At 35.1% G+C, this 23,424-nt stretch overlaps 1 protein-coding gene across 1 annotated transcript in view; it reads right to left on the reverse strand.

The window, feature by feature from the left end:
• The window catches only part of LOC113228351, a 115,001-nt gene that overhangs the window by 85,457 nt on the left and 6,120 nt on the right, over positions 1–23,424 (reverse strand). Inside the window, exon 3 of the mRNA XM_026461620.1 lies at positions 17,014–17,099. Coding sequence (XP_026317405.1) covers positions 17,014–17,099 — 86 coding nt within the window. The remainder of the gene's footprint in view (positions 1–17,013; positions 17,100–23,424) is intronic.

A 23,424-nucleotide genomic window follows, 5' to 3' on the forward strand; every position in this document is an offset into this window, starting at 1 on the left:
AGCTATATATATATATCTATTGGGGCAAATACGTCACGTAAGTTACGAATAATTTAGCCATTTTAAGAATCCACATGGTAAGAAAATAAATTCAATTGAAATGAGGACTTTGACAACGCACCAGGAAAGTCAAAGAAAAATACTAAAAGAGGTTTTTAAGTCGACAACATTCACGACGCTAAGCTAAAGAGGCGCGACTAAAAAGATTTTAGTTTTTAATTCAAATGAACGCCGTAACGGAATAAACTATAAATAATCAAGGATTTTTTTATTGATTGAGAAAGATAGTAGAGCTTCTTATGAAAGAGCATTACTGTGTTTCGGTTTTGAAGGGTAAAGTTGCTGGTGAAATTACAGGCACAGGGACTTTTCAGGGACTTGACAGGCACAGGGAACTTCACGTTCCGACCTAACCCACTCCAGATCATGGCGGGCTCCGATAAGTTTCAGAAACTTCTCGAGCAAAGATTCGTTGAATTGGAACCCACTGATGACATCGACGAAGCCCTGCAAAACGTGGTTGAAACGTTGAGGACAGAGGGCATCAAATTTTGCCAATTGCAGCGTACAGTACGAAGTCCAAACTCTCGGATGAGACTCTTCGGCTAATGACTGAAAGACGAGAAGACACTCGGGCAACTTCGTCAGGGCGGTCAGACCTCAACAAGAAGATTGCGAAGACGATACGGCGCGACCTTCGGAGCTACAGTACACGCCTCACTGAGGAGGCAATAGTACGAAACCGAGGGTCCAAAGTGTTCATTCAGCAGCTTGGAAGGAGCCACCTGACGAAGCGTACAACACATTGAGACAGGGGGATGTCATATCCCCGAAATTGTTCACAGCCGCATTGGAGGATATGTTTAAGATGCTGGACTGGAAAAGTATGGGCATTAACTTAAACGGCGAGTACATCTCACACTTGCGATTTGCAGATGACATAGTGGTAATGGCGGAGTCGCTGGAGGAACTATTATATATAACAAGGTCTATATAATAGTTCCTCCAGAGGTATATATTATAACAAGGTCGCAGATGCTGGACGGCCAAGGGGCATTGCCACGGCACTCGTCACCTGGAGACATAAGTCTCATGTGCCTGCAATTTCACCAGCACTCTCACCCATGAAATCTAGAACGCAGTATCACATTACCGCTTGGCAGTAGAAACAGGTATTCAGTATCTACTTCCTTGGACGAACTCTTTCATGAGGAGCTCTACTGCTACTAAAAATGCAGCTGTGTTTATAAAATTAATAAGAAAAATAATTCATTCGTTCGTTTTATAATAGTTCTTGATGCGAAAGTTACACGATGCGACGGATTTCGCGCGGCGACCGCCTAGTTGCCACGCCTTCACGTACATTAATGGCGAATCTCAATTATATTTACTAGGCAACAACGTTTAAAGTCCTCTGAATAACACAACCGAGCGGTCGCCGCGCGGCCGCCGCGTAGCCCAAATTCAAGCGAACCTCGCCCGCGTGTCCGGGACGCTCAATTAAGTTAAAACGTAAATGTAAACGAATAGAGAGTATTTTGCCATGACAGTTAGAAGCACGCGGACTCCGATCGGCGATGAGCGCGGGGTGAGCGCGATGAAATTCGTGTCGAATAAATGCGCCCTTAGTCTTTTCATTCTCTCCATTCATCATTGTCGTTCCAGTCTCTAAACATTAATATTCCGACTTCCTGTAATATCCATTCGCTTGTCAGATTAAGACGAGAATTTCCTATTCACTATTATTTATTTTATCCTTTGTTCAGCCGCAATTGTCCGTTTTCTTTTTCCAATCAAAACTAGACCACTATGATTATTCCATGTTGGGTTATACTGACAAAGTGTGGATAAAATAAAAATGTGTGCTAAATATTTTCTTTATCATTTTTCTCCGCTATACCAAAGGGACTCACCTATATTCCTGCTGGTTGATCGTAAAAAGTGTTGCCAGATTCAGTTTTTAATAATCCATATATAAGGGACGCTAAAATATCCGTAGAATGACTAGAAATATCCGTAGATGTACAGACATATCTTTTTAAGTTGTATTTGACTCTTTGGAACAAGACCGGTCTTAAACCTAGTTGGTAAGGAGATAGCAAACAAAATAAAGTATACGCGAAATAAATCCATAACAAAGGAAAAATCAATAAAACTTTAATATGTTTTCGTTTTTATTCGCTATCGCTATGTGCTTTGTTAGTGCCAGTATCAGTACATCGTGTTGGCGTGTCTGTGTATTATGGTATTTATTTTGTATATTTTAGTTAAGTAGCGAGATTAGTAGTAGTAGATTTTATTGCGCTTTTTATATAAAGTAGTTCTTTTACGGTGCTTATAGATCTCACTTGATTTAATTCACTTTTTAATTTACAATTAACAAAATAAAACAATGTGCATAAACCAATACAGATTTCTCGCACATTGTATAATCGTCATCTACGCGGTATAAAAGTTAGAATATCTACATATTAAATATTATGTAGGCAGCATAACATGTATGTGTATTTTATAAAACACAAGTACATACATATACATAACACTACATTAGGCGCAAGCCAGTACCGCTCACTCAACAAGCAAAGTATTGCTTCGCATTGATAGCTGACGAACGCTGTGAAGTCACTGCGCAATGGCCCCGTTATGGAGTATTCGAGAGAAAAGACAGTATAAATTTAAGCGACTAAAATAATTTAACAACTGGCAAAACATTGTATTTTGTTAGTTGTTAAATTTTTAGTCGTGCTAATGAAGATTAACATGTTACTGATGATGATGATCAATCGGAAATATGCAAATGACACCAAATTAAATTAAAACCAAATAAAATGAAATTACAGGCAATTGGGACTGTGAATTTACGTTTCAGGGTGACGAGCGCAGTGTCAGTGCCCCTCAGATCTTTCCGTTTAAAGCTCTGTGTGGCTCTGCAACTGTTATGGACTTGCGTGTCGCTTATCACCAGACTCATGACTATTTCGTCCCGTTACTTGGTGTCATAAAAAAAATCATCAATAGTCCGTCTGTGGATTGAAAAAACTAGTCGCTGTACGCGAGTAATATGCAAAGAGACAATATTTGGTGTGTAATGTCAAGAAATGCGAGGTTATGGTCTTTGAGGCCTTCCAAATAATGTACCTACTGCAAAATTCTCTCAAGTATTTGGGACACCCAATTATAGCCGACCTCAAAGACAGTGACGATATAGAGAGGGGAAAGGATTATCGCGGAGAGCAAACATGATTGCTCGCAGGTTTGTTCGATGTTCTAATAAAGGTCGCATTTTTCACAGCTTATTGTACCACTTTCTAGACGTGTAGCCTGTCTCAAGGAGCACACTTTATACGCCTTAAAACTATTATTTCTATAAACAGTCTTAAGTATGGTATAGGTTTATATAATAGTTCTCTATAAATGGTTTTAGAAAAAAGAAATTGTCTTATAGACTTATTTCACTCAAGTCAATTTTAAGATCTTCTTAATACTATACAAGTTAATCAAGTGTGATCTTTCTTAAGATTTACTCTTATAGTACTTATTTTAAGTTCATTTGTAGATCAACTGATTATATTTAGTAAAATTGTTCTATACATATCCAGTAAAGTCTATTAATACTCTAAAATTAGTGTTCTTAAGTTTATTCTACATATATTTCATTCTGTAGTGTTTACACTTATTAACAAACACGTTATAGCGTGTCTTCAGCAGATTTTGTTAAAAAAAAACCACTGTAATTAGGGTTTCTACTCTATTGGACTTTGTAAGTTCACGCAAAATGGATAAAGTAAAGAATATTAAAAGATCTGGTGTAGGTGGTAAACCTTGAATATTATGTCTAGAGATGAGATCAACTGCTATATTCGCATAGCGTACTTAAACAATTTACTATTTACAATTTGCACAAAACTTTGCACTGGTTATTTACAGTAAATTACACTCATAATTCTTTCTCCTACTTTTATATACAAATATTACAACAACTTATTAATTAAACAAACGCTAAACTAACTAAATAAATTCAAGTAATTTTATCTTAATTTAAATCGCTTCGCCAGATAAAATTTGCTAACGTTCCACCATTAGTTCAAAATCGTATTAAAACTTAACCAAAATTATAATTTATAACATAACTACAACTAACATCAATAAACCAATCAGCTATTTCGCGTTTCGCACCAAATGCTAAATGCTACAAACAATATGTAGCACGTTATAATTGTTTCAACCAATGACAAGAGCCGCAATTTTTTCACACAGAATACAGTGCCATCTATGAAATATTAAGGGAGATAACTCAGGACTAAGAAAGATTTTGTTTGTTAGCTGCGTAAATAAAGCGGCAATCGACGCATTGAAATATTGTAAAATTATGTCGCTGGATGGCATTTAGTTTAATATTCTTAACGTACTCCAATCCAAAGTGAAAAAAGTACGTTATAATTTGTTTGTTGACAAATAAATAAACATTGTGAAGTAATTCCGTGTTCTGAAGTGATAAAAACAATTGAAATGAGCGCGTAAACTACTGTACTTCCATGTTGTGTACGTGTATTGTGCCGTCTATCAATAAAATACAGTGAAATCATTGTGTGAAATGTGGTTGGCGTGAAGAAATAACCTCAATTTTCTAATGAAAATTTTATTTCTTCCAACATAAGTTAGGTATTTCATTGAAATATACCTTATCTGATAGGGAATTTATCCACCTTTCTAGTCATAAATAACACATTCCATATAATTATACAGAATAAAGTTTTTTGCGACAAATTGGGTTTTTTTCAATTGTTTTTTTGACCTTAGGTGACGTATGAAAGGCTATTTATTGCATAAAACTTTTTATCAACTTCTTATAAAGGTTTTGTAATACTGTCAAAAGAAAAATCGCTTAGGAACATCGCGTTTTGTAGACAATCATAAAAGCTACTTAAGAGTGAATATTCTTCTACAAGATCAACTACACTAAAGCAAGTAAAAATAATCTTTTCGTGTTCTAAAGTTTTTTTTTTTTATAGATAAAGCTATAGATAAAATGCTCCCAACAAACAGTGTATTGAAAAAAGCTTTAAATTCTTATAGCCATTTTTATAGCATGACTATGAAGTAGTCGAGAAAACTTTCTTTTTAAAAAGTAAATCTAAGTTGAAATTAGCTTGAAGAAGCCTAGAACTTCTTGAAAATGGTTTGTTTTGTGAGTTATTTTGTATATTTAAGCTTTCTATAAATATTTAATACCGAAAATCGATACCTGCATTTTTAATAAGTTTATCTTTATACATAAATATTTAAAATTCTGCGAGCGCAATGCTTTTATGACAGGTTTTACATTACTTTTCACAATGTATTTAAAGTCGCGCGTCATTTCGCGCTTTTTAAACGATTAAACATTGCGCGTAAAAGTCAGAAATATTATATCTAATTTCGCCATGTTGCAATTTTGATAGTTTATATTTTGTAAGTCATTAAACTTGAAATCAATTCGTATTAAGAGAATTGCGTCTTATATTTGTAACGCTTTAGTTATTTAGGTTTTAAAATAACATTACTAAGAAAATTATCATAGACTATAAAGTATCTAAAAACTGTCTATAAGACTAAATAAAAACTGTCTACATCTACAAATGTTCTTGTAGCATTCTAGAAGGGTTGCTTGAGGAAAAAGATAAGAATCACTCTTAACACTACCTACAGATAATTTCTCAAAGCACTCTTGTGATCTACTAATAAAGTTGTGCCCATTTTTATTTTAAATTATCTAGAAACCTTCTTCGAGATATCTTGAGGCAATTTGAACTCTTAAAATATTCAATCGAATTAAATTCTATTAGATATCTTATAGTATATATTTAGATATAGGTGTGCTGCTTGGGGACTACGTGCACTCTGAGTACAATACAACAATGCTTTTAAGGGGCTTTAGAGACGTTCGCATCTGCACGCGTTAATTGTTTTTTACGCAACAATGCGTAAAAGATGTGCTTCACTAGTGTGCACGGTGAGGGTCAGCTGCAATAGTATCCTGAAAATGATTTCCAAAAGGCTTGACTTCCCGTTTATGAACACTGCTGTGCCATTTCCAATGGCATCGCGAAGCGGTGATTGAATGATGTATTTGGTTTGAGTATTATGATTTCGAATTTTTATAGATATGACTAACTATATATACATATTTATAGATATAACTGAAATAAATAAACTTAAAAAATAAATCATACCGAGAGTGAAATTATTTTTCTGTTAAGTTGGTCTTAAGTTGGCGCGACTGTGGCGCTACAATAATTTTTAGTCCACTATTTGTGATTGCAAAAGTGGCGGGCGCATGTTACGGTAGTGGCGCTGCACTACATTTATAGCTGTCAAACTTACCAACTTTTCTAACTAAATTACTACCTTTTCTCAAAACAATAATTAATTGTATTAGTGAATTTATTATCATCATGCCAATTTACCCTTAACGTCTCCCTATTGTTAATAACATCCATAATATTGTATCATTGAGAACCGGTGGAGGATACCTGATGACGTACAGGTCCAACCTAGTTTAGGCACCAGCCTTTCGTCTCTCAATTTAACTGCACGATGTTCCTTAGTTTAATTACCTTGTAAAATGTATTGTAAAAGTGGAAAAGAACAATAAATCATCTGTATTGTATTGTATTGCATTGCACTGCACTGCACTGTACTGCACTGCACTGCATTGCACTGCATTGCACTGCACTGCACGGTACTGTACTGTATAGTACTGTACTGTATTGTACTGTATTGTACTGTACTGTACTGTACTGTACTGTATTGTAGTGTAGTGTATTGTATTGTACTGTACTGTATTGTATTGTACTGTACTGTACGGTAGGGTACTGTAGTGTACTGTAATGTACTGTACTGTACTGTACTGTACTGTGCTGTGCTGTATTGTATTGTAACTGCGCTTCTAAATAATGTATGAAACTTAGTAGTAGCGCGACAGCAGCACCACAGTGGCGTTACTGCCGTGCTTCTACAAGAGTCTAATTTGAAGGTCTAATTTAGATTACCTGCTAAAATGGAGTTCTAACCTATTTGTTGCATTTAAAGGTAAACTTCATATGATTATAGAACTTTCATGATATACTAAAACAACAAGGGATAAAGTCGTGTTCACAAATGTTTAGTTTCAGTCGCTCCACTATTCAATTGTAGTAATAATATCTATTCTCTTCTTAAATGAGATCGGAATCCAGCATTGGAACGTATACACAGAAGATACAGTTCCGTAGTTGGGTTGTTTGCAATTATATACCAAGTTTAATATGTTAGGAAATTTCAATTACTAGCTGAAGTTTACCTGTATCTATCGAAAGTTTCGGATGAACACACTGCTCGGTAAACCGTCTTTAATTAATTTGGAATTAAGCACTTTTATAACATTGTCTAATCAAATAATTTGGAAGTCTAATTAGTCAGTTGATTTGTAAATCATGTCAATGGTAAAAAAAGTACTCAACATAAAGATGCCATAGCTTAGGAAAACGTAATATTGCAGTGGTCGTGTGGTATAGCAAATTCAATCGACAGCGCGCTTGACGACGGCGGCGAGACTGACTAAATTCGATAAACTCTCAAAATATCTTTTTTATCATTTCTTTTTCACCACCACGAGATCACATCGTTTTGGCTTTTTTCTTATATTGTAACAGTGTAAAATTGGGATAAAACCGAATGTGTAATATACAGCACTCCCCTCGTTTACCGTAGTTCATAAAAAAACTATAATAATAGCCTATATATATAGTCCCTCTGCTGGTCATAGGCCTCCTCGTACAATGAGAGGGCTTGGGCTATAGTTCCCACTCAGGTCTAGTAGGAACTTCACACACATCATTGCATTGATTCGATACATGGCGGACACCTATGAACGAGAAGTACTAGCCGTGCACTTGGTGGTAAGCGACATGACTATCCATAGAAGTTGCAGTGTTACTCAGAGCTTTAAATCGCAAAAATCTGAGGGGCACTCTCATTGTACCAGTCCCCGGAGATATAAGTTGACAAGTCCCATGACACTGAAATTTCAGAATTTCACCAGCATCCTTACACTGCAAAACCAGAAAGCAGTAACGCTCACATTACTGCTTAGCGGTAGCAACAGGTAAGGTGGCAGTACTTCCCTGGACGATCTCTTTCACAAGGAGCTCTACTACCACTAAAATTGTTTGTTTTCCGTCATCAAAAAACTCACGGCAAATGTTAAATTATATTTTGCACAAAATCTCAGAGCTGCAAACTCGAATTCGAATCTAAGACTCTCTGATTGAGATACGGTAGATCAAACCATTAGGCTATCATAGCTTTATAAAAAAACATTTAAAAACCTTTGGGAAAACTGTGAACTGGACTACTGATAATTCGATTTGTAGGCATGATTAAAAAATCGCTGCGCTTCGTAAGATTAGTGCGTAAATCTAATTATTATCGAATGCTATCTGGAGGAGTTTGTCACAAATTACAGTCCACGTTGCTACAGGGAAGCACGTCTGATATACGTTCAAATGTTTCTACACAAAGTTTTCCCATTAATTTCAGAATTCAATAACCTAGACTAAAGAAACGTAGGGATCTGTTTTTCTCATATTATTCGTCTCATTAAATATACGATTGTGAGATTGTGCAGAAGATAGTGTAGAATAAATACACTTACCTAACAACGTAGTACTTTATTAGACAAGCGAAGTACTAAAATGCAATAGAACCTTAAAAACTAAAGCTAGGCCTGGAGATGAATAAAATTAGGATCCCGTGACAGTGTTCTTTATGTAGCTATGTGATTACGTTGAGCAAGGTAGACCGGACTATCTATTAATTTTCTAGATATGATTTTATATTTTATAAAAAGAAAGGGCATTGAGATCCTACGGGTCAAGGGTTTTGAATCCGAAGGGGCGCGAATAAATAGTAGGAGCGGAGGCTCCGGTACTTACTATGAGTAGAGTGATCAGATCCCTACTGCAAATAAGTTATGGAGCATAACAAAACCGCCCGACAATGTAATAATATATAATAACAATCACAGCCGGTGACCGTAATTCTGACAACACACATCTTTTAGCTAAAATTTTAATTCGTCATAGAAATATCCAGCTAATGCCTCACATTTTGTATGTTGAAGTAAAGTAAAGTTGAAGTAAGTGAATTTCGAGTTGAAATATTTCCTGCATACGATCAATCTTCAGTGTACTTGCGAAGGGATACCTTTGTATAAAAAAACGTTAACGCCCAATACCACAAAAAAATAATTAAAAACACGTATTTTTTATATTAACTTAACGGCCATTCCCGCATTCGGTGTTATCATCCAAATTACCGTAGTCATTTCGGTGTCCTCAACCTAATAACCGTAGCCATTGTTTTTTCTCCCTTAATATACGCAATAACATTGAAATATTAGGGGTTAAAGTATGAAATTGCCGTTTTATTGCAATAGGTTCTTTGAATTTTCATAGAATCTTCATGGTTTGAGGTTTCCGAATGAAACTTTTTTCAAATGGTTTCTGTGATTTTTTTTTTTAAATTTGAAACATTTGAATATCGACTTTCAATTGTTTTTGTTATTCAATTTAGACAAGAAAGATGGATACTGCGAAAATTCGAGTGATTTTTTAATACGAGTTCCGACGCGGAACTAACGCGGCAGAAACAGCCCGCAATATCAATGCTGCGTTTGGAGAGGGGTCTACTAATGAACGCACCGTGCGATTTTGGTTTAAACGCTTTCGTGATGGAAATTCGACTTAAAGAACGAGCCACGAGGAAGACCCACACAGGTGAATAACGATGAATTAAGAGAGATAGTGGAAGCCGATCCTAGTCAAACTACCCAGGAATTAGCGGCATGATTTAACGTTACCTTACCCACAATATTGACTCACTTGCGTCAAATCAATAAAATAAAAAAATATGAAAAATGGGTGCCTCATGATTTGACTGATCTGCAGAAAGAAACGCGTGTTGAAACTTGTGTTGCCTTGTTGAACCGGTACAGAAATGAAGGAATATTGGATCGAATTGTAACATGTGATGAAAAGTGGATTCTTTATGATAACCGGAAAAGAAAAATGCAATGGCTGACCCCAGGTCAAATGCCACAACAGTGTCCTAAAGCAAAACTTACCAATAAAAAGGTAATGGTAACTGTTTGGTGGTCTCAGCATGGCGTTATTCACTATAGTTTTCTCCGATCTGGTCAAGCAATAACGGCAGATGTCTATTGTGCCGAACTCCGAACCATGTTGACAAAACTAGCAGTAAAACAGCCCCGACTCATGAATCGATCTTCACCATTATTGCTCCACGACAACGCGAGACCTCACACAGCACGAGAAACCATTTTGACCCTTCAGGAACTGCAGTTAGAAACCATTCGTCATCCTCCGTATTCACCAGACCTTGCTCCAACGGACTACCATTTTTTTCGTGATTTGGTCAATTATCTACGTGACAAGAAGTTTTCTTCCCAGGAGGCAGTACAAAATGCTTTCACACAGTTTGTGCAGTCTAGATCGTCGGAGTTCTATCGCAAAGGCATTAATAACCTTCCCATTAGATGGCAGCAATGTATAGATAATAATGGCAACTATTTTGATTAAATAAATTTTGTTAAAAATTTAAAAAATAAACAATTTAGATTTTCAGTACAAATCGGCAATTTCATACTTTAACCCCTATTATTAACAACTTTAAGCTTAACTATCAATCTTAAATATCAAATTTTATGTAAACGGTAATTATACCTAATTATATATAGAATATACATATACATATAGAATATATATATATATATATATATATATATTTCTAAGTTGTCACTTGTTCATTATAAATTTTGTTTTTATGTTTTCTTAAAAATTTTTGAACTTTCTAATTACCGTTTCCACGGCCACAGTAAAGAGATCTAATTACCGTTTCCATAAAATATTTGTTTCTTAATAACTCGAAAACTACTTTGTCTGTTCTAATGCCATTTAGACATGTTGATGGTTAAAGTTGTTCATATTTCAATGTTATTGGGTATATTAAGCGAGAAAAAACAATCGCTACGGTAATTAGGCTGAGGACACCAAAATGGTTACGGTAATTAGACTGAGAACACTGAATGTGAGAATGGCCGTTAACATAAAAAAATTACAAGAAAAATATATATATATGTATATATGTACATGTACTGTACTTTATACAGAAGATAATTCAGAAGCGGATCATTATCAAATGCGGTAGCTACACCTGAACAGCATCAAGGTCCGCCACCCTAAGACTCTTCAGCACCCGCTGGGGAACGATAGGGATAACTTTGGGAAACTGTGGTCTAGAGTTAGCGAAACAAGATAAAAACTAGTTGGATTGGGCTGCAAACTGGACGACAACGGGAGGCGCGGCGTCGTGCGGTAGCGAGTGGCGAGAGCGGCGTCTCATCGAGTGGCCACAGTGCAGTGGACGCTCAGCGTCTGTGTGAACCGGTTACGTTTTTGTCAGATCCAGAACTTGATTCAGATCCAAATCCAGATCCATATCCAGACCCAGACCCAAACCCAGACCAATAATCAGATCCAGATCCAGATCCATATCCAGATCTAGATCCAGATCCAGCTCTAGATCTAGATACAGACCCAAAACCGGTTGCAGATTCAGATCCAGATCCAAATCTAGATCCAGATCCAGATCCAGTTCCAGATTCAGATTCAGATTCAGATTCAAATTCAAATTCAAATTCAAATTCAAAATAATCTTTATTTCATAGGTAAGCATTATTACACTTGAAATCGTCACAATGGTTAAACTCTACCGCTCATTCATAAGGCAGATTCCCCTGAGAAGAATGAGCAAGAAACTTTAAAACTAAAAGGGGTTACTTTTTGTAAATCACATTTGTACACATTCAACATTTACAATTTTTTTTTTTAATTGAAACATCAGAGATCTAGACTACCTCCATGAGCTAAACGGGTTATTACCACGGATTTTTGTTATCCAAGTACGCAGAAGTTGTATAATAACCTTTAGTATAAAATTTTTGTTTCACTATAGTTTTAAACCTCGTGAAAGGTAAATTCTGTATATCAACCGGAATCTTGTTATAGAAGCATATATATTGCCCCTTAAATGTATTTTTGACTTCGTGAAGACGATTATCAAGAAAAGCTAGTTTATTTTTATTCCTCGTATTAATGCTATGTCTATCACTATTTTTCATAAAGAAATTACTATTCCTTTTAACATAAATTACATTTTCATAAATGTACTGTGAGGCTAGTGTAAAAATGTTAATTTCCTTAAACTTATCTCTCAAAGATACTCTGGGGCCCAGATTGTACATTGCCCTAACTGCACGTTTCTGCAGGACAAAGATTCTATTGATATCGGCGGCAATACCTTAAAGCAAAATGCCGTATGTCATTAGACTGTGAAAGTAGCTACGCCGTTAAGGAAATAGAATAGACCCAATGCTTGACAGCCGTATATTGAGGTGTCAAACACTAGAACGTAATAGTGTCAACCGTTGGTACCTGAAGGTACCTATAGTGCAATAAGAAGAAGGCGATTGATGAAGTGTCTAATTCCTATCGCTGCAAAATGACAATATTTTTTAATGTTATTTAAAACTATATAAATATGTTATGATCGTGTGACATTTAAGTTTCATTTCTGTGTTAAGTTTTTTTGCAATATTATTGTAGATGTACTTATTAGTCTTAATAAAAGCATCTTGCTTAATTTTGGCTTCTGTTCTTTTTAAAATGTATTATTATAAAGTAATCAATTCAGCTAAATAACTATGAAATATGTTGATTGTGAGCGTTATTATTATTATTATTATTATTATTATTATGAAATCTTAACATAACACCCTGTCAAATACTGGTACTCTGGTGTCACTTTGCCATAGTCAACCATTGGGACATTAGAGATTTTACCTGTCATGTACTGGTACAATTTTAGAGGTTGCGGAAAACTGGAATATTTTAATAATGTTATGATTATTTAAAATTTTACAATAAAACCATTTAATATGTTTACATTCCTAGGTACTCAGTATGACTAATAATTAAGTACTTTTTTTATGTAACATGTGATTTGCCGTCTAAAAGCGTCAACCACTGAGACATTTACCTTAATTCTACTATGTGGTAATAGATTTTATTTCTAAACGAAAACAATTAACAGAAATGTTCACAGTTTGCCTAAAAACACTCTCGTTTAACGAGGGAAAGTTTTTTAGAATATTTTTTTACTCAAAATTTTTAATCTGAACACTCAATAGGTGTAAAATTTTAGTCAAATCGAGTAATCAAAATTGTAGTTATCGCTAGAGTATCAAGTCAATTGGGAAGAAAGCGCCAACTATTGACAGAATTAAGTTTCATACCGTTGTAAAGTTCTCTTGCTCTGGAAAAAGTAATAATTTATAAAAGTTTGTTTATTGAAGCAAAACAGAGTCAACTGAAGAAGATCACTTATCGAGTCGGCCGATTGAAGCCCCTTCCTCGGATATCATTGAAAAGTAGAGGCACTAACTTATGAAGACGTCTCGCTTAATGAAAAAAGAAATCGCAGAAATGGCTGCAAACTTGGCCATGGCCAGAGCCATGTCGTAATGGCTGCCCTACAGATAATCAACTTCGAAACATTGAACCATTGAAAACTTTATAGAAAGTCCAGATCTGACCCCTTCTTATTATTTGTTTATTAAAAAGAACTTCGGGTAAAAAATTACAGACGACAAAAGGTTACGTCTATAACTTATATTTTATTTTGAAGGCCTTAATAAAAATATTTTGGTTCCAATGAATTTAAAAAGATTTGGAGTGATCTTGTAAATGTATTAGACTTGTGGAAACATAATATTGAAAATAAAAAAAAAAACAATTTGCTTAATATCGAGTTCTTAGGTTTTCGCGATTGTTACACATATGGTACAGCTATATCGCGAAATCCTTGACCTCCCCACGTTTATGTTCATTTGTAGGTCTAGATAGGACATAATACAACGAAATCAAATAAAATAAGTCCTTGTGAAATCCAGAGTTTATGCCACATGTGTTAACTAAATTGGGTAACTATCTCTTAGATTTAAGAGCTAGACCCTTGTCGGTGTAGGAACGCCATTATATTCTTATTATGTAGTCGAAGTAATTTGTTCTCGGTTGTTCTCGTTCACGCCTGCCTTCCACTTTCCCTTCGAGTAGATTTTTAAATAAAAACTGAAAAAAAAAGGCTGTAACTGAAAATTTAAACAACATTGTTTTTTCGTGGGGATGACGACTGGATCCCACATGTAGTGTGGTTTCGTCACATTCAACATTGAACATTCTATATAATTATGAAGATAAAACATTTAAATTATAAGTACACACTAGTTAAACATAATTATTCACAATTCTGCATAGCCAGGTCGAGAGAATGTCGAGCTAGAAACTTTTGCTTTGCACTCTTGTAAATAAAAGAGTGCAAAGTTTTTCGTTCCGGTCTTTTGTTAGAAATAAAAGTTATATTTAGAATTATTTTTTAAAAAATGCTGAAAGGCTGTAAGCTTTATTTGTACGTTTTTCAATTTAAAGTACCTAATGGTAAATGAACATTAAATTATTGGTTTAAGTATTTAATTATTACTCCTAACATAGGTTTACGCAAAGTAATTGGACTGCATTGTCAATTCTACGAAAGGTATACAAAGTATCGGCACGCCTATATTTATATTAGTGGTGAGTGTGAGTTACCAATTAGTGGTATTTACTTTGTGCCTTGAAGCGTTACTAGGATGTTATTATCATTGTTTTAACTCATTGTTAGCTTGAAACAACAAAGTATATGGCTCAACACTACCAAAATTCCAATGTTGTTTACTTACTAACGTCAATGTCCTTTTTTAAAAACTTTGGAATATTAAAAGTCCAGTTAAAATAAATTGAATTTTAAGGAAACATCATAATTTGAGAGCAACAACCCTAAGGCGACAAAAGTAAATGCTACGCTATAAAGTGGAACTTTCGTTCGCCAATCAGACTGTGGACAGCGTATAACTAAGATATGGTTAGATCTAGACCCTATAATATAACCACACGTATTTTATAGAATTTTTTTACGTTCAAGTACCTAACTTTTATGTTTGTTGTACAAATAGTGCGCATTGTTAAAATAAACGCACTGTTCTCGATAGTTGTTCGATTGCAAACGATGTTAAGGCGCCTACAGACTTGCTAGATTTTTTGACGATCGACTTGTATGATCACGTTATTACCCTGATTTTAATGAAGATCTTTTAGATAAGGTTGGCCGCCTTCTCAATAATGCTATCCGTATTATCTTGTGCCTTCGTTTTGATATTGTTTCCTCTTTCAGGGCTTAACTTAAATGTTTCCCTGTCAGTCAACGCAGACAGAAGAGACTACTATGCACGTTGTATTCCATTCTTTTAAATCCTCACTATCCAGGGGGCCTACCATAACCTTTCCAAACACAATCTTATTTCAATGTAAGCATAAAGTAGGCTTAATGTAATATCACTCATTTTCGTACCATGTTAAACCTATCAACCAAATAATGCATTATTGCTAAAGTGACTATAAGAACGAATGATTTCCCAATATTGTCTATTCCTTACTAAAAGTAGGAAAGAAATAACGCTATATGAACTGTATAATGCCATCTCTTTCTTTTGTGATTTCCGAATCGTGTTATCGTAGTATAATGTTAAAAAACGTAATTATTTACATTTGGAGAATTTTAACTGCCAAAACAATAAAAGTATGTAATAGTGAAATCTATTAAAATTACGTCGTATTCAATTATTATTCCGTATTTTCATGAAGATAAATAAATAAAACAAGCTGAGTCTTGATAGTCACGTTGTGAAATCGGAACAATAGTCTAGTGTCAACTGTTAGTTTCGCCAAGGAGCATATAGATGGCGCTGTCATAATTTTACGAAGTAAACATCGCGTATTTTTATTTTACGAGAAATTACTTATTTCCTATGTGCTATTAGATAAAAAAAAACAAAATATTGAAGAGATATATGTAAATAAATAAGTTCACCTTAACTTTTAATCATTACAAATCGATATTAAGATAATAAAACTGAAAATAATATTGTTCCCATTGCATTCGTGTAACTATTTTAAGATTGCTAAATTCGACATAAGAGCAAAATTACTTTACTGTCAAAGTCGCGTTATAATACGAACTGAGTGAATGAATAGTCACAAAGCTACTAATAAAATACCATAGTTTTAACATTACAATAAGCTTACTTTAAGCGCGTTATGGTACGAAAAGTCAATGTAAGGTTAAAGTAATATTGTTTTAAGAGGTTGTGGCAGACCCCAGAATATTTAAAATGTAAATTTTAGTATCTCTGTGACTCTCATGATCGCCCCCTTCGATCCATTAACTTTCTTTCACTCTCTACACCTCTCTTTCATTCCGGCTTCATGTCTGATGCCTTCACTTTCCATTCAACACGTCTCTGGAATGCTCTCCCGGACTCCATCAGAAAGTCTCCCAGTTTATTCTCTTTCCAAAAGAATGTTTATGAGCGTCTTTTAAATAATTTGTCACAACGATAATCGTCATGATCATCAGCTTCTGTTATTGTATGTAGCATATATGAATATAAATCTGTATTGTGTATATGATATGTATATATTAGGTTTGCTTGTTATATATATATATATATATAAAATGCAATAAATATATATATATATATATATATATATATATATATATATATATATATATGATTATATATTTATTGCATTTACGTTATTAATTTAATGTTTTGTTTAATTTGCCGCAATTGTGAATTACGTTTTCCTCAAAGGTTGACTGGTAGAGAATGCTTTTAGCATTAAGTGTGTTGTGGTCAATAAAGTTTAATAAATAATTGATTTATTATACACAACTAATACATGTATAAGGAACGACAATCGACAGCGCATTTTCTGTCTATCGACACTAAAATTTAAGTTAGGTGTGGGTATATGTTACCTTATAAACGCCAAGGATGAGCAGTACACAAGATATAAGCCCCAGTAGACTGCATGCCAGTAGTGTGATGTTCAGCGATACGGTAACTGTGAAAAAAATTTATTCATTTATATTGTCAACGTAATATTACAGTGTTTAAACTTTAGTTACTTTAGTAGGCGTAGCCATAGTGTAATAAGACACGTAATGTATAATTTATAATAAAATTAGGGTCGAGTGCTCAGGTTTCCGCGAGTGTTATACATATAGGAATAAAAACTATTTTTCCGGATATAAATCCCGTATATTTTGCCAAACAAACCGACGTTTCGGGCCCTTTACAGGTCCCATGGTTTTCTGTCTACCGTTATCGTGTGACCTGTAAAGGGCCCGAAAATAGTTTCATTTCCTAAACTTAGGGTCGTCAATGCCTACACTTTACTTGGAGCGTAGCTTTGTCATTATTATTATAATTCCACCTACAGTTTATAAGCAATAAAATTAGGTGTCGGTCGAGGTATTATTGTGCTGTAGTGAATTTTCATTAAATGCAGTATTGATATTTTCATACCAGCATTGTGGATTGGTATCTCGATTATGGGAGTATGATTATGAAATAGACATGAAATGCTAAGCAATTCTGAATTGGAGGCACTCTTGTTAAAACAACCATAAACAAAAGATTACACAAGTGTACTATTTGATGTCATTTTTCAACACTGAGCGATCGATTCAATTCTATAAAGAATGGTGCGTGCGTCTACTCGCGCTATGCAACGCTAGTGCACAGCGAGATTATGCCAGTGTGTGTAGGTGCATGCACGGCGCGTGGCGGCACACACATACAAGCCTCGTTGCTACGTTTGTATGGTGTTGGTGTTACATACTTGCCTTATACTATGGTATAGGTACAGTTTTACAAACCATACAGTTTCGCATGTACTTACGGAGAGCAACAACGGGGTATTCGAGGGGAGTCGGGCGGCGCGGGCCGCATCCTGCTAACACCCTCAGTGTCATAGGTAGACTTGAGATTAAAATAACTTTGACTGAGTAACTCATTTGAAAACATATGGTGGTACAATGTCCTGCTTCAAATAAGGTGAGATAATATGTTCAGCAGCTCCTCTATAGACAGGCAATATATGGGTGCTCTCAATGTGTGTGCGCACAATTTCTGAGTAAGGAACAAGTGAAGCCGACATACGTAGGAAAAAAAAAAGCCGATTGGGAACTTTGAATGGCTAAAATTTGGCAGTATTCGTTAAGTTCGAGAATGAGTGAACAACTCGGCGCTTACGCTTCGTCTCGTGCTAATTTGGCATGTCACACTGCACCTCAATATAGTGCTTCGTTTATCCGAGAGTTTGGCTTCCTCATTCCGTAGAGCTCCTTCATTACTTGTTGTCATCTATTTCGCCTGAACCATTGTCGTTTTTTCGAATAGTAGTCGGTGTGACATTAGGTCTGAAGTGCGACATTTTTATGGAACAAGTTGTTCTACCAAATTAACCAAACGAGTGGTAACAAAAAAGGTGGCTCAAGAATGAATAGCTCACTAAATACGCTTAGTTCGAGCACTAAGGGTTGTTCTGTGTACCTACGAAATCGAAATCGAAATACAACAGAGATTCAAAATTACATAGAATTATTTGACTTACTAAGTAGAATTTCAATCATGGCCATACTCTCGTTTCCCCCATTGTATTATTATATATTCATCCGTGATTATATATTTGATTAATATATTAACCTGAATGCTAATACACTAACCTAACTTTTTTTCGTGGGGAAATTCTCTTACGATACCTCTTAGTACGGTTTTAGCCGGACTCCTACCGGCTAAAACCAAACGGTGGCCTTCTCGCGTGCTCTAGTGGGAGGGATCCGGGATCGACTTAGCGCACCGGAACCCCCCAGCACCTGAGAGCTCCCCCTCCCCTCCTCACGACGAAACGGGCCACACCGCCCTTCGTCGTCCTTCTCGCAGTTGCCAAACTTACTGGCGAACGGAGCCCCCGCTCCGATCGCCCGCAGCCGCGAAGGTACGCCGGCGCCGAGCGGGATCGGCCACTAACCTAACCTTATAATCAAATTTAATAATAGTAATTTGAAAATATTTATAAATAAGTGTAACGTAAATATATGGCAGTGCTAACTTGTAAATCTTTATTAGTAAGTAAATGAATAATATTTAATAATTATCGTGTATTATAAATAATAATTATTGAGAACATTTGATTTTGTTATAAATATAATCATTTATTTTGGAACTGGTCCATAAATTGTTATATATACATATATAATTGTAATATATATAATAATAATCACAGTTTTTTTCTATTTCGTGACAACCCTTGCATTTATTAAGAGGGTGAATTTCAGTTTTCGAATTTCAATGGCACTTTTTGAGTGATTTTGTAAAACGCATTTTTCTTTCGGTTTTAAGGTCTTAAACGTCTAAAAAAAATTACAAATAATGTCAATAATTATCAAATGACAGAAATATTTAAGTGAAATCAACAAAAATACGGTACTACGAACGATTTTCTCATAAACCCAAATGAGAAAGATGGCACAGTAATGAGAAATGAATAAAAATATTTTGTCGTTCACGAAAGAACATTTAACAACATTTAACATGAAATAAACATTTTAATTTCACTTCTAAGAACAAAATCCTTCTCATCCGTCTAAGTAAGGCCATCTATCTAAATAAGTATTTTGTCAATGTCTTCTTATAAAGTTTATTGTATATGTACATATATCATCGTCACCATCATAATCACCATCTCATCACCACCACCACCATTATCATCATCACCACCACCATTATCGTCATTATCACCATCATCATCACCACCATAATTGCCAGTGTCATCATCACCACCTCACCACCATCATCATTATTATCATCATCATCACCATCATTATCATCACCATCTAATTGTTATACATAAAATACCTAACTGTTTAACATAAAAGTAGATAAGAATGAGAGTTACACAAATGATATGTGGATACATTTTTAATTGTCAATGTCGTACAGTATTTTAGACTTTTGAATTTTTTATTTTTTTAAAGTTTATAAGACTATAATTTAACACTGATTTACATAGATTGCCGTAAATGAATGAATAAATTTAAGTTGATTTTTTGCTAAAATGGAAATGCACAGGTTGCTTCACTGTGGTCCCTCCAGTCCGGCAGGAGCCCATTCTTACTTTTGCGACGTATAAAGGTGATACGGTATGAAGTGTTGTTATTAGGCGGTTTTAACTTGAAACATCACTAAGTAATGAGAAGAAAAATTTGAACACATTTCGTAGTCCCATGAAAACATCTTTTTTTATTTCATTTCTTCCAATTAGGGATACGTGGAACCGGCTCGGAGCCGAACGAGCCGGAGATGAATGAGAAGTGACCCACTTTTTATCATTTTTATTTATTACTGTAGCGTAGTAAAGTAGTCTTTTGATGAGTAACACAGCCCAAGTAAACAAGCAATTTTTTTAAATAAATAATGTTTAGCATTCATGTAATAACACGAAAGTTATTGAAAAGGATCCATTTTTGAGGTTATCTGAAAACGACTCACGACAGCTGAAAAGTACCTGCACGGGCGGCGGTGACACCGAACATCAAAGGCATTGCGTAGGTCACATTGTGGTATATGTTACATTGTTCTATATGTTTGCAGAAGCTCAATGGTAACAGGTTACTATATCAGCACAACATCTCATTTTAGCGCATAATCTTATTTCAATCACATTTATTTAGAAAGTTTGTGATGTAAGGAAACAACAATAAAAAAATGTTAAATATTTTTGGAACAGGCAAAACGTAAATTAAGTAAAATATTGCCCAAGCGTAGAACGTTAAAACTCTCAAATAATAAAGAACATTTTATTGTTTATTATATGAGTGTAGCTATAATAATAATTTTCAATTTCCCATGATTTACAAGATTCTGGTAGACATTATACCTACTTAGTTTTTTGGCATCAACTAATTTATGTAACTCGTACTTGGCCAACTACGTGTAAACAGAATGTAATAAGAAGCTGCGGCCCTATTATTTTAATTGAATATCATAAGTGCTAGTGTTATAACGATGAAGTAATCGAAAAACTCTAGTAAGAAGAATATATATTTTTAGAACAGAGCTTGGGGTGCGTAGATCTGGCGAATGCGCATCATGTGAGCTGCACGCGTTCAGTTAAGTGTGTCTCTATAATCACATCTCACGCAAGGCACACAAAATGCGCGCGACTCGCGCGTTCTCTTCTTCGCGTGTAACTCAGTTCGTTTTTTTTCAGTAGTGAAATTCCTTTTGAAGATATCGGACGATGGCCGGGCTGTTCTCATTATTGCTAAGTACAGGATCAACTATTTAAATAATAAAAAAGATGAGAAAACGGCGACGTTAATGGCAGGTTGCGTTTTACAGAAAAGACAGAGTATAACATTGGATCTATAATACCATGAAATAAGCGGACATGACATGAAAAATGAAATCAAATTAAAATTACAGTTATAGATAATTTAATTAAGAGGAAGCAAGCACGCGTGTGTATCTCGCAAACCTTTCGTAATAGGCGCATTTGCCAGATTTGTACGCACCCTTTTTAAACAGATAAGTACTTTTGATATTTGTGAGAGACAGGCGTTTATCCAATAAGTGTGCGTGCCTGTGTGTGTATGTGTGTATGTGAGAGAGAGAGGGAGAGAAAGAGATAGAGATAGAGAAAGGGAGAGAGAAAGAGAGATAAAGAGACAGAATATAATAAGGTATAGTATTCACGCCAAATTGTTTAAATAGATAGATGAGCTAAATACGAAAAGACTTTATTAGTAAGGACACAAGTTAGATGAGGCTGTGCATCTCTTACGTACTTGTGACGTTGTTAAATGTCTAAAGTTTAGTTAGCTCCTAAATAATTATACAATACTTCTATCGTGTGCTAGCGTATTAATGTTTACAGCTATTTCTAACTTTCAGGTCAATGGGAATCATTCATCAGCAGGGTGGCATAAAAAGTAAATTGCTTAATCCTCTAGTGGTATTATTGCTTGACGTATTCTACCAACGATTTGTGTTGCAAACGAAAGTATAAACGAATAATATGAAAGTATAAAGGAAGATAAATGTAAGTAAGTAAGCATTGTTCAACGTAAAAAATCTTAATAATAATAAGATTTATTAACCCAAACTGTCACCTAGCACTTACGTCCCAATATTTTAAGAGTCATACAATCTGTTATCGTTAACGAAGGAACTTTGTCGCTCGTGGAACGGCTCTTTTATCGCCATTTGACGGGACAATATAAGTTATTTAACGGCCTCACCTACGTCGCATTACCATCAGAAAAAGCAATTTTCTTTAAAGCTTTTGATCGGATTACGTTCCAACGATAAAAGATGTTCAATTAATATTTTGCTGTTATTCAAAAACAACGCCGAAGGCACGATTATCGTTTCAAACTCATCTCACTACACGTCCCATTATCGGGTATTGATAAGGTTTAGGCGATTATCTGCCACCGTGCTGGGTTAGGGACTTCACGTTGTTTTCCAAGAGTTGTCAACCTTCTTCACAGGTTTAATCGCGATATATTCCTTGATAGTTATCGAGAAATTATTATTGAACATTCATATGCTCGTAACTCAGAAATTAAAGGCATGTACCTATGCTGTCACTGAGATGCATGGAACTACTGGGAATAAACCAAACTATCGACTTCTCAATTCAAAAGCAATCGTTCTCTCACTCGATTTCCACCACTCAAAACAACAAGGCTTACTAAAAAAAGATGAAAGGCCGAGGTATATCCTTCCGATAACACCTTAACAACATCAAAGCGAAATAATGGAGTTCTTTTTAGGCGTCGCTCTTTTTGTGAAACGGTGTCACGGTTTCCGAAAAATAGTATAAGTTACTAATTGACACCAGATATTACTGGGCAAATACTCGATGTTACGTAACGATAATTGTGATGGCGTTGGGAGAATTGGATAGCTATTTATGAGTATTTAATTTTATTTAACAAGTTACTGTAGCGCTGTGAATATAATAAAAATCATTAACTTACGAAGAGAAACAGGAGCCAAAAGTAGGCAAGTCCAGTGTTATAGCACTCCTCCTCTTGGCAATAGTACAGTCAGTAAACAAAAATAAGGTTATGTGAAAGAAAATTAAATAGAATAAAACTCTTACTGTTCACATGAAGTCATAAACAGGAGGCAAATAATATTAGAAATTTTTAAATATTGAAAGGATTATTAAGAAATCGTTTTGAAACATATTAAAAAATTACATTTAAAAGAAAGTTACACAAGTGAGCGTGTGTGCGTGTGCGTGTGCGAGTGTGTGTGTATGTGTGCGTGTGTGTGTGTGTGTGTGTGTGTGTGTGTGTGTGTGTGTGTGTGTG

The sequence above is a fragment of the Hyposmocoma kahamanoa genome, unplaced genomic scaffold, assembly GCF_003589595.1.
Source record: "Hyposmocoma kahamanoa isolate Upper Pololo Valley unplaced genomic scaffold, ASM358959v1 100021, whole genome shotgun sequence".
Taxonomy (NCBI): domain Eukaryota; kingdom Metazoa; phylum Arthropoda; class Insecta; order Lepidoptera; family Cosmopterigidae; genus Hyposmocoma; species Hyposmocoma kahamanoa.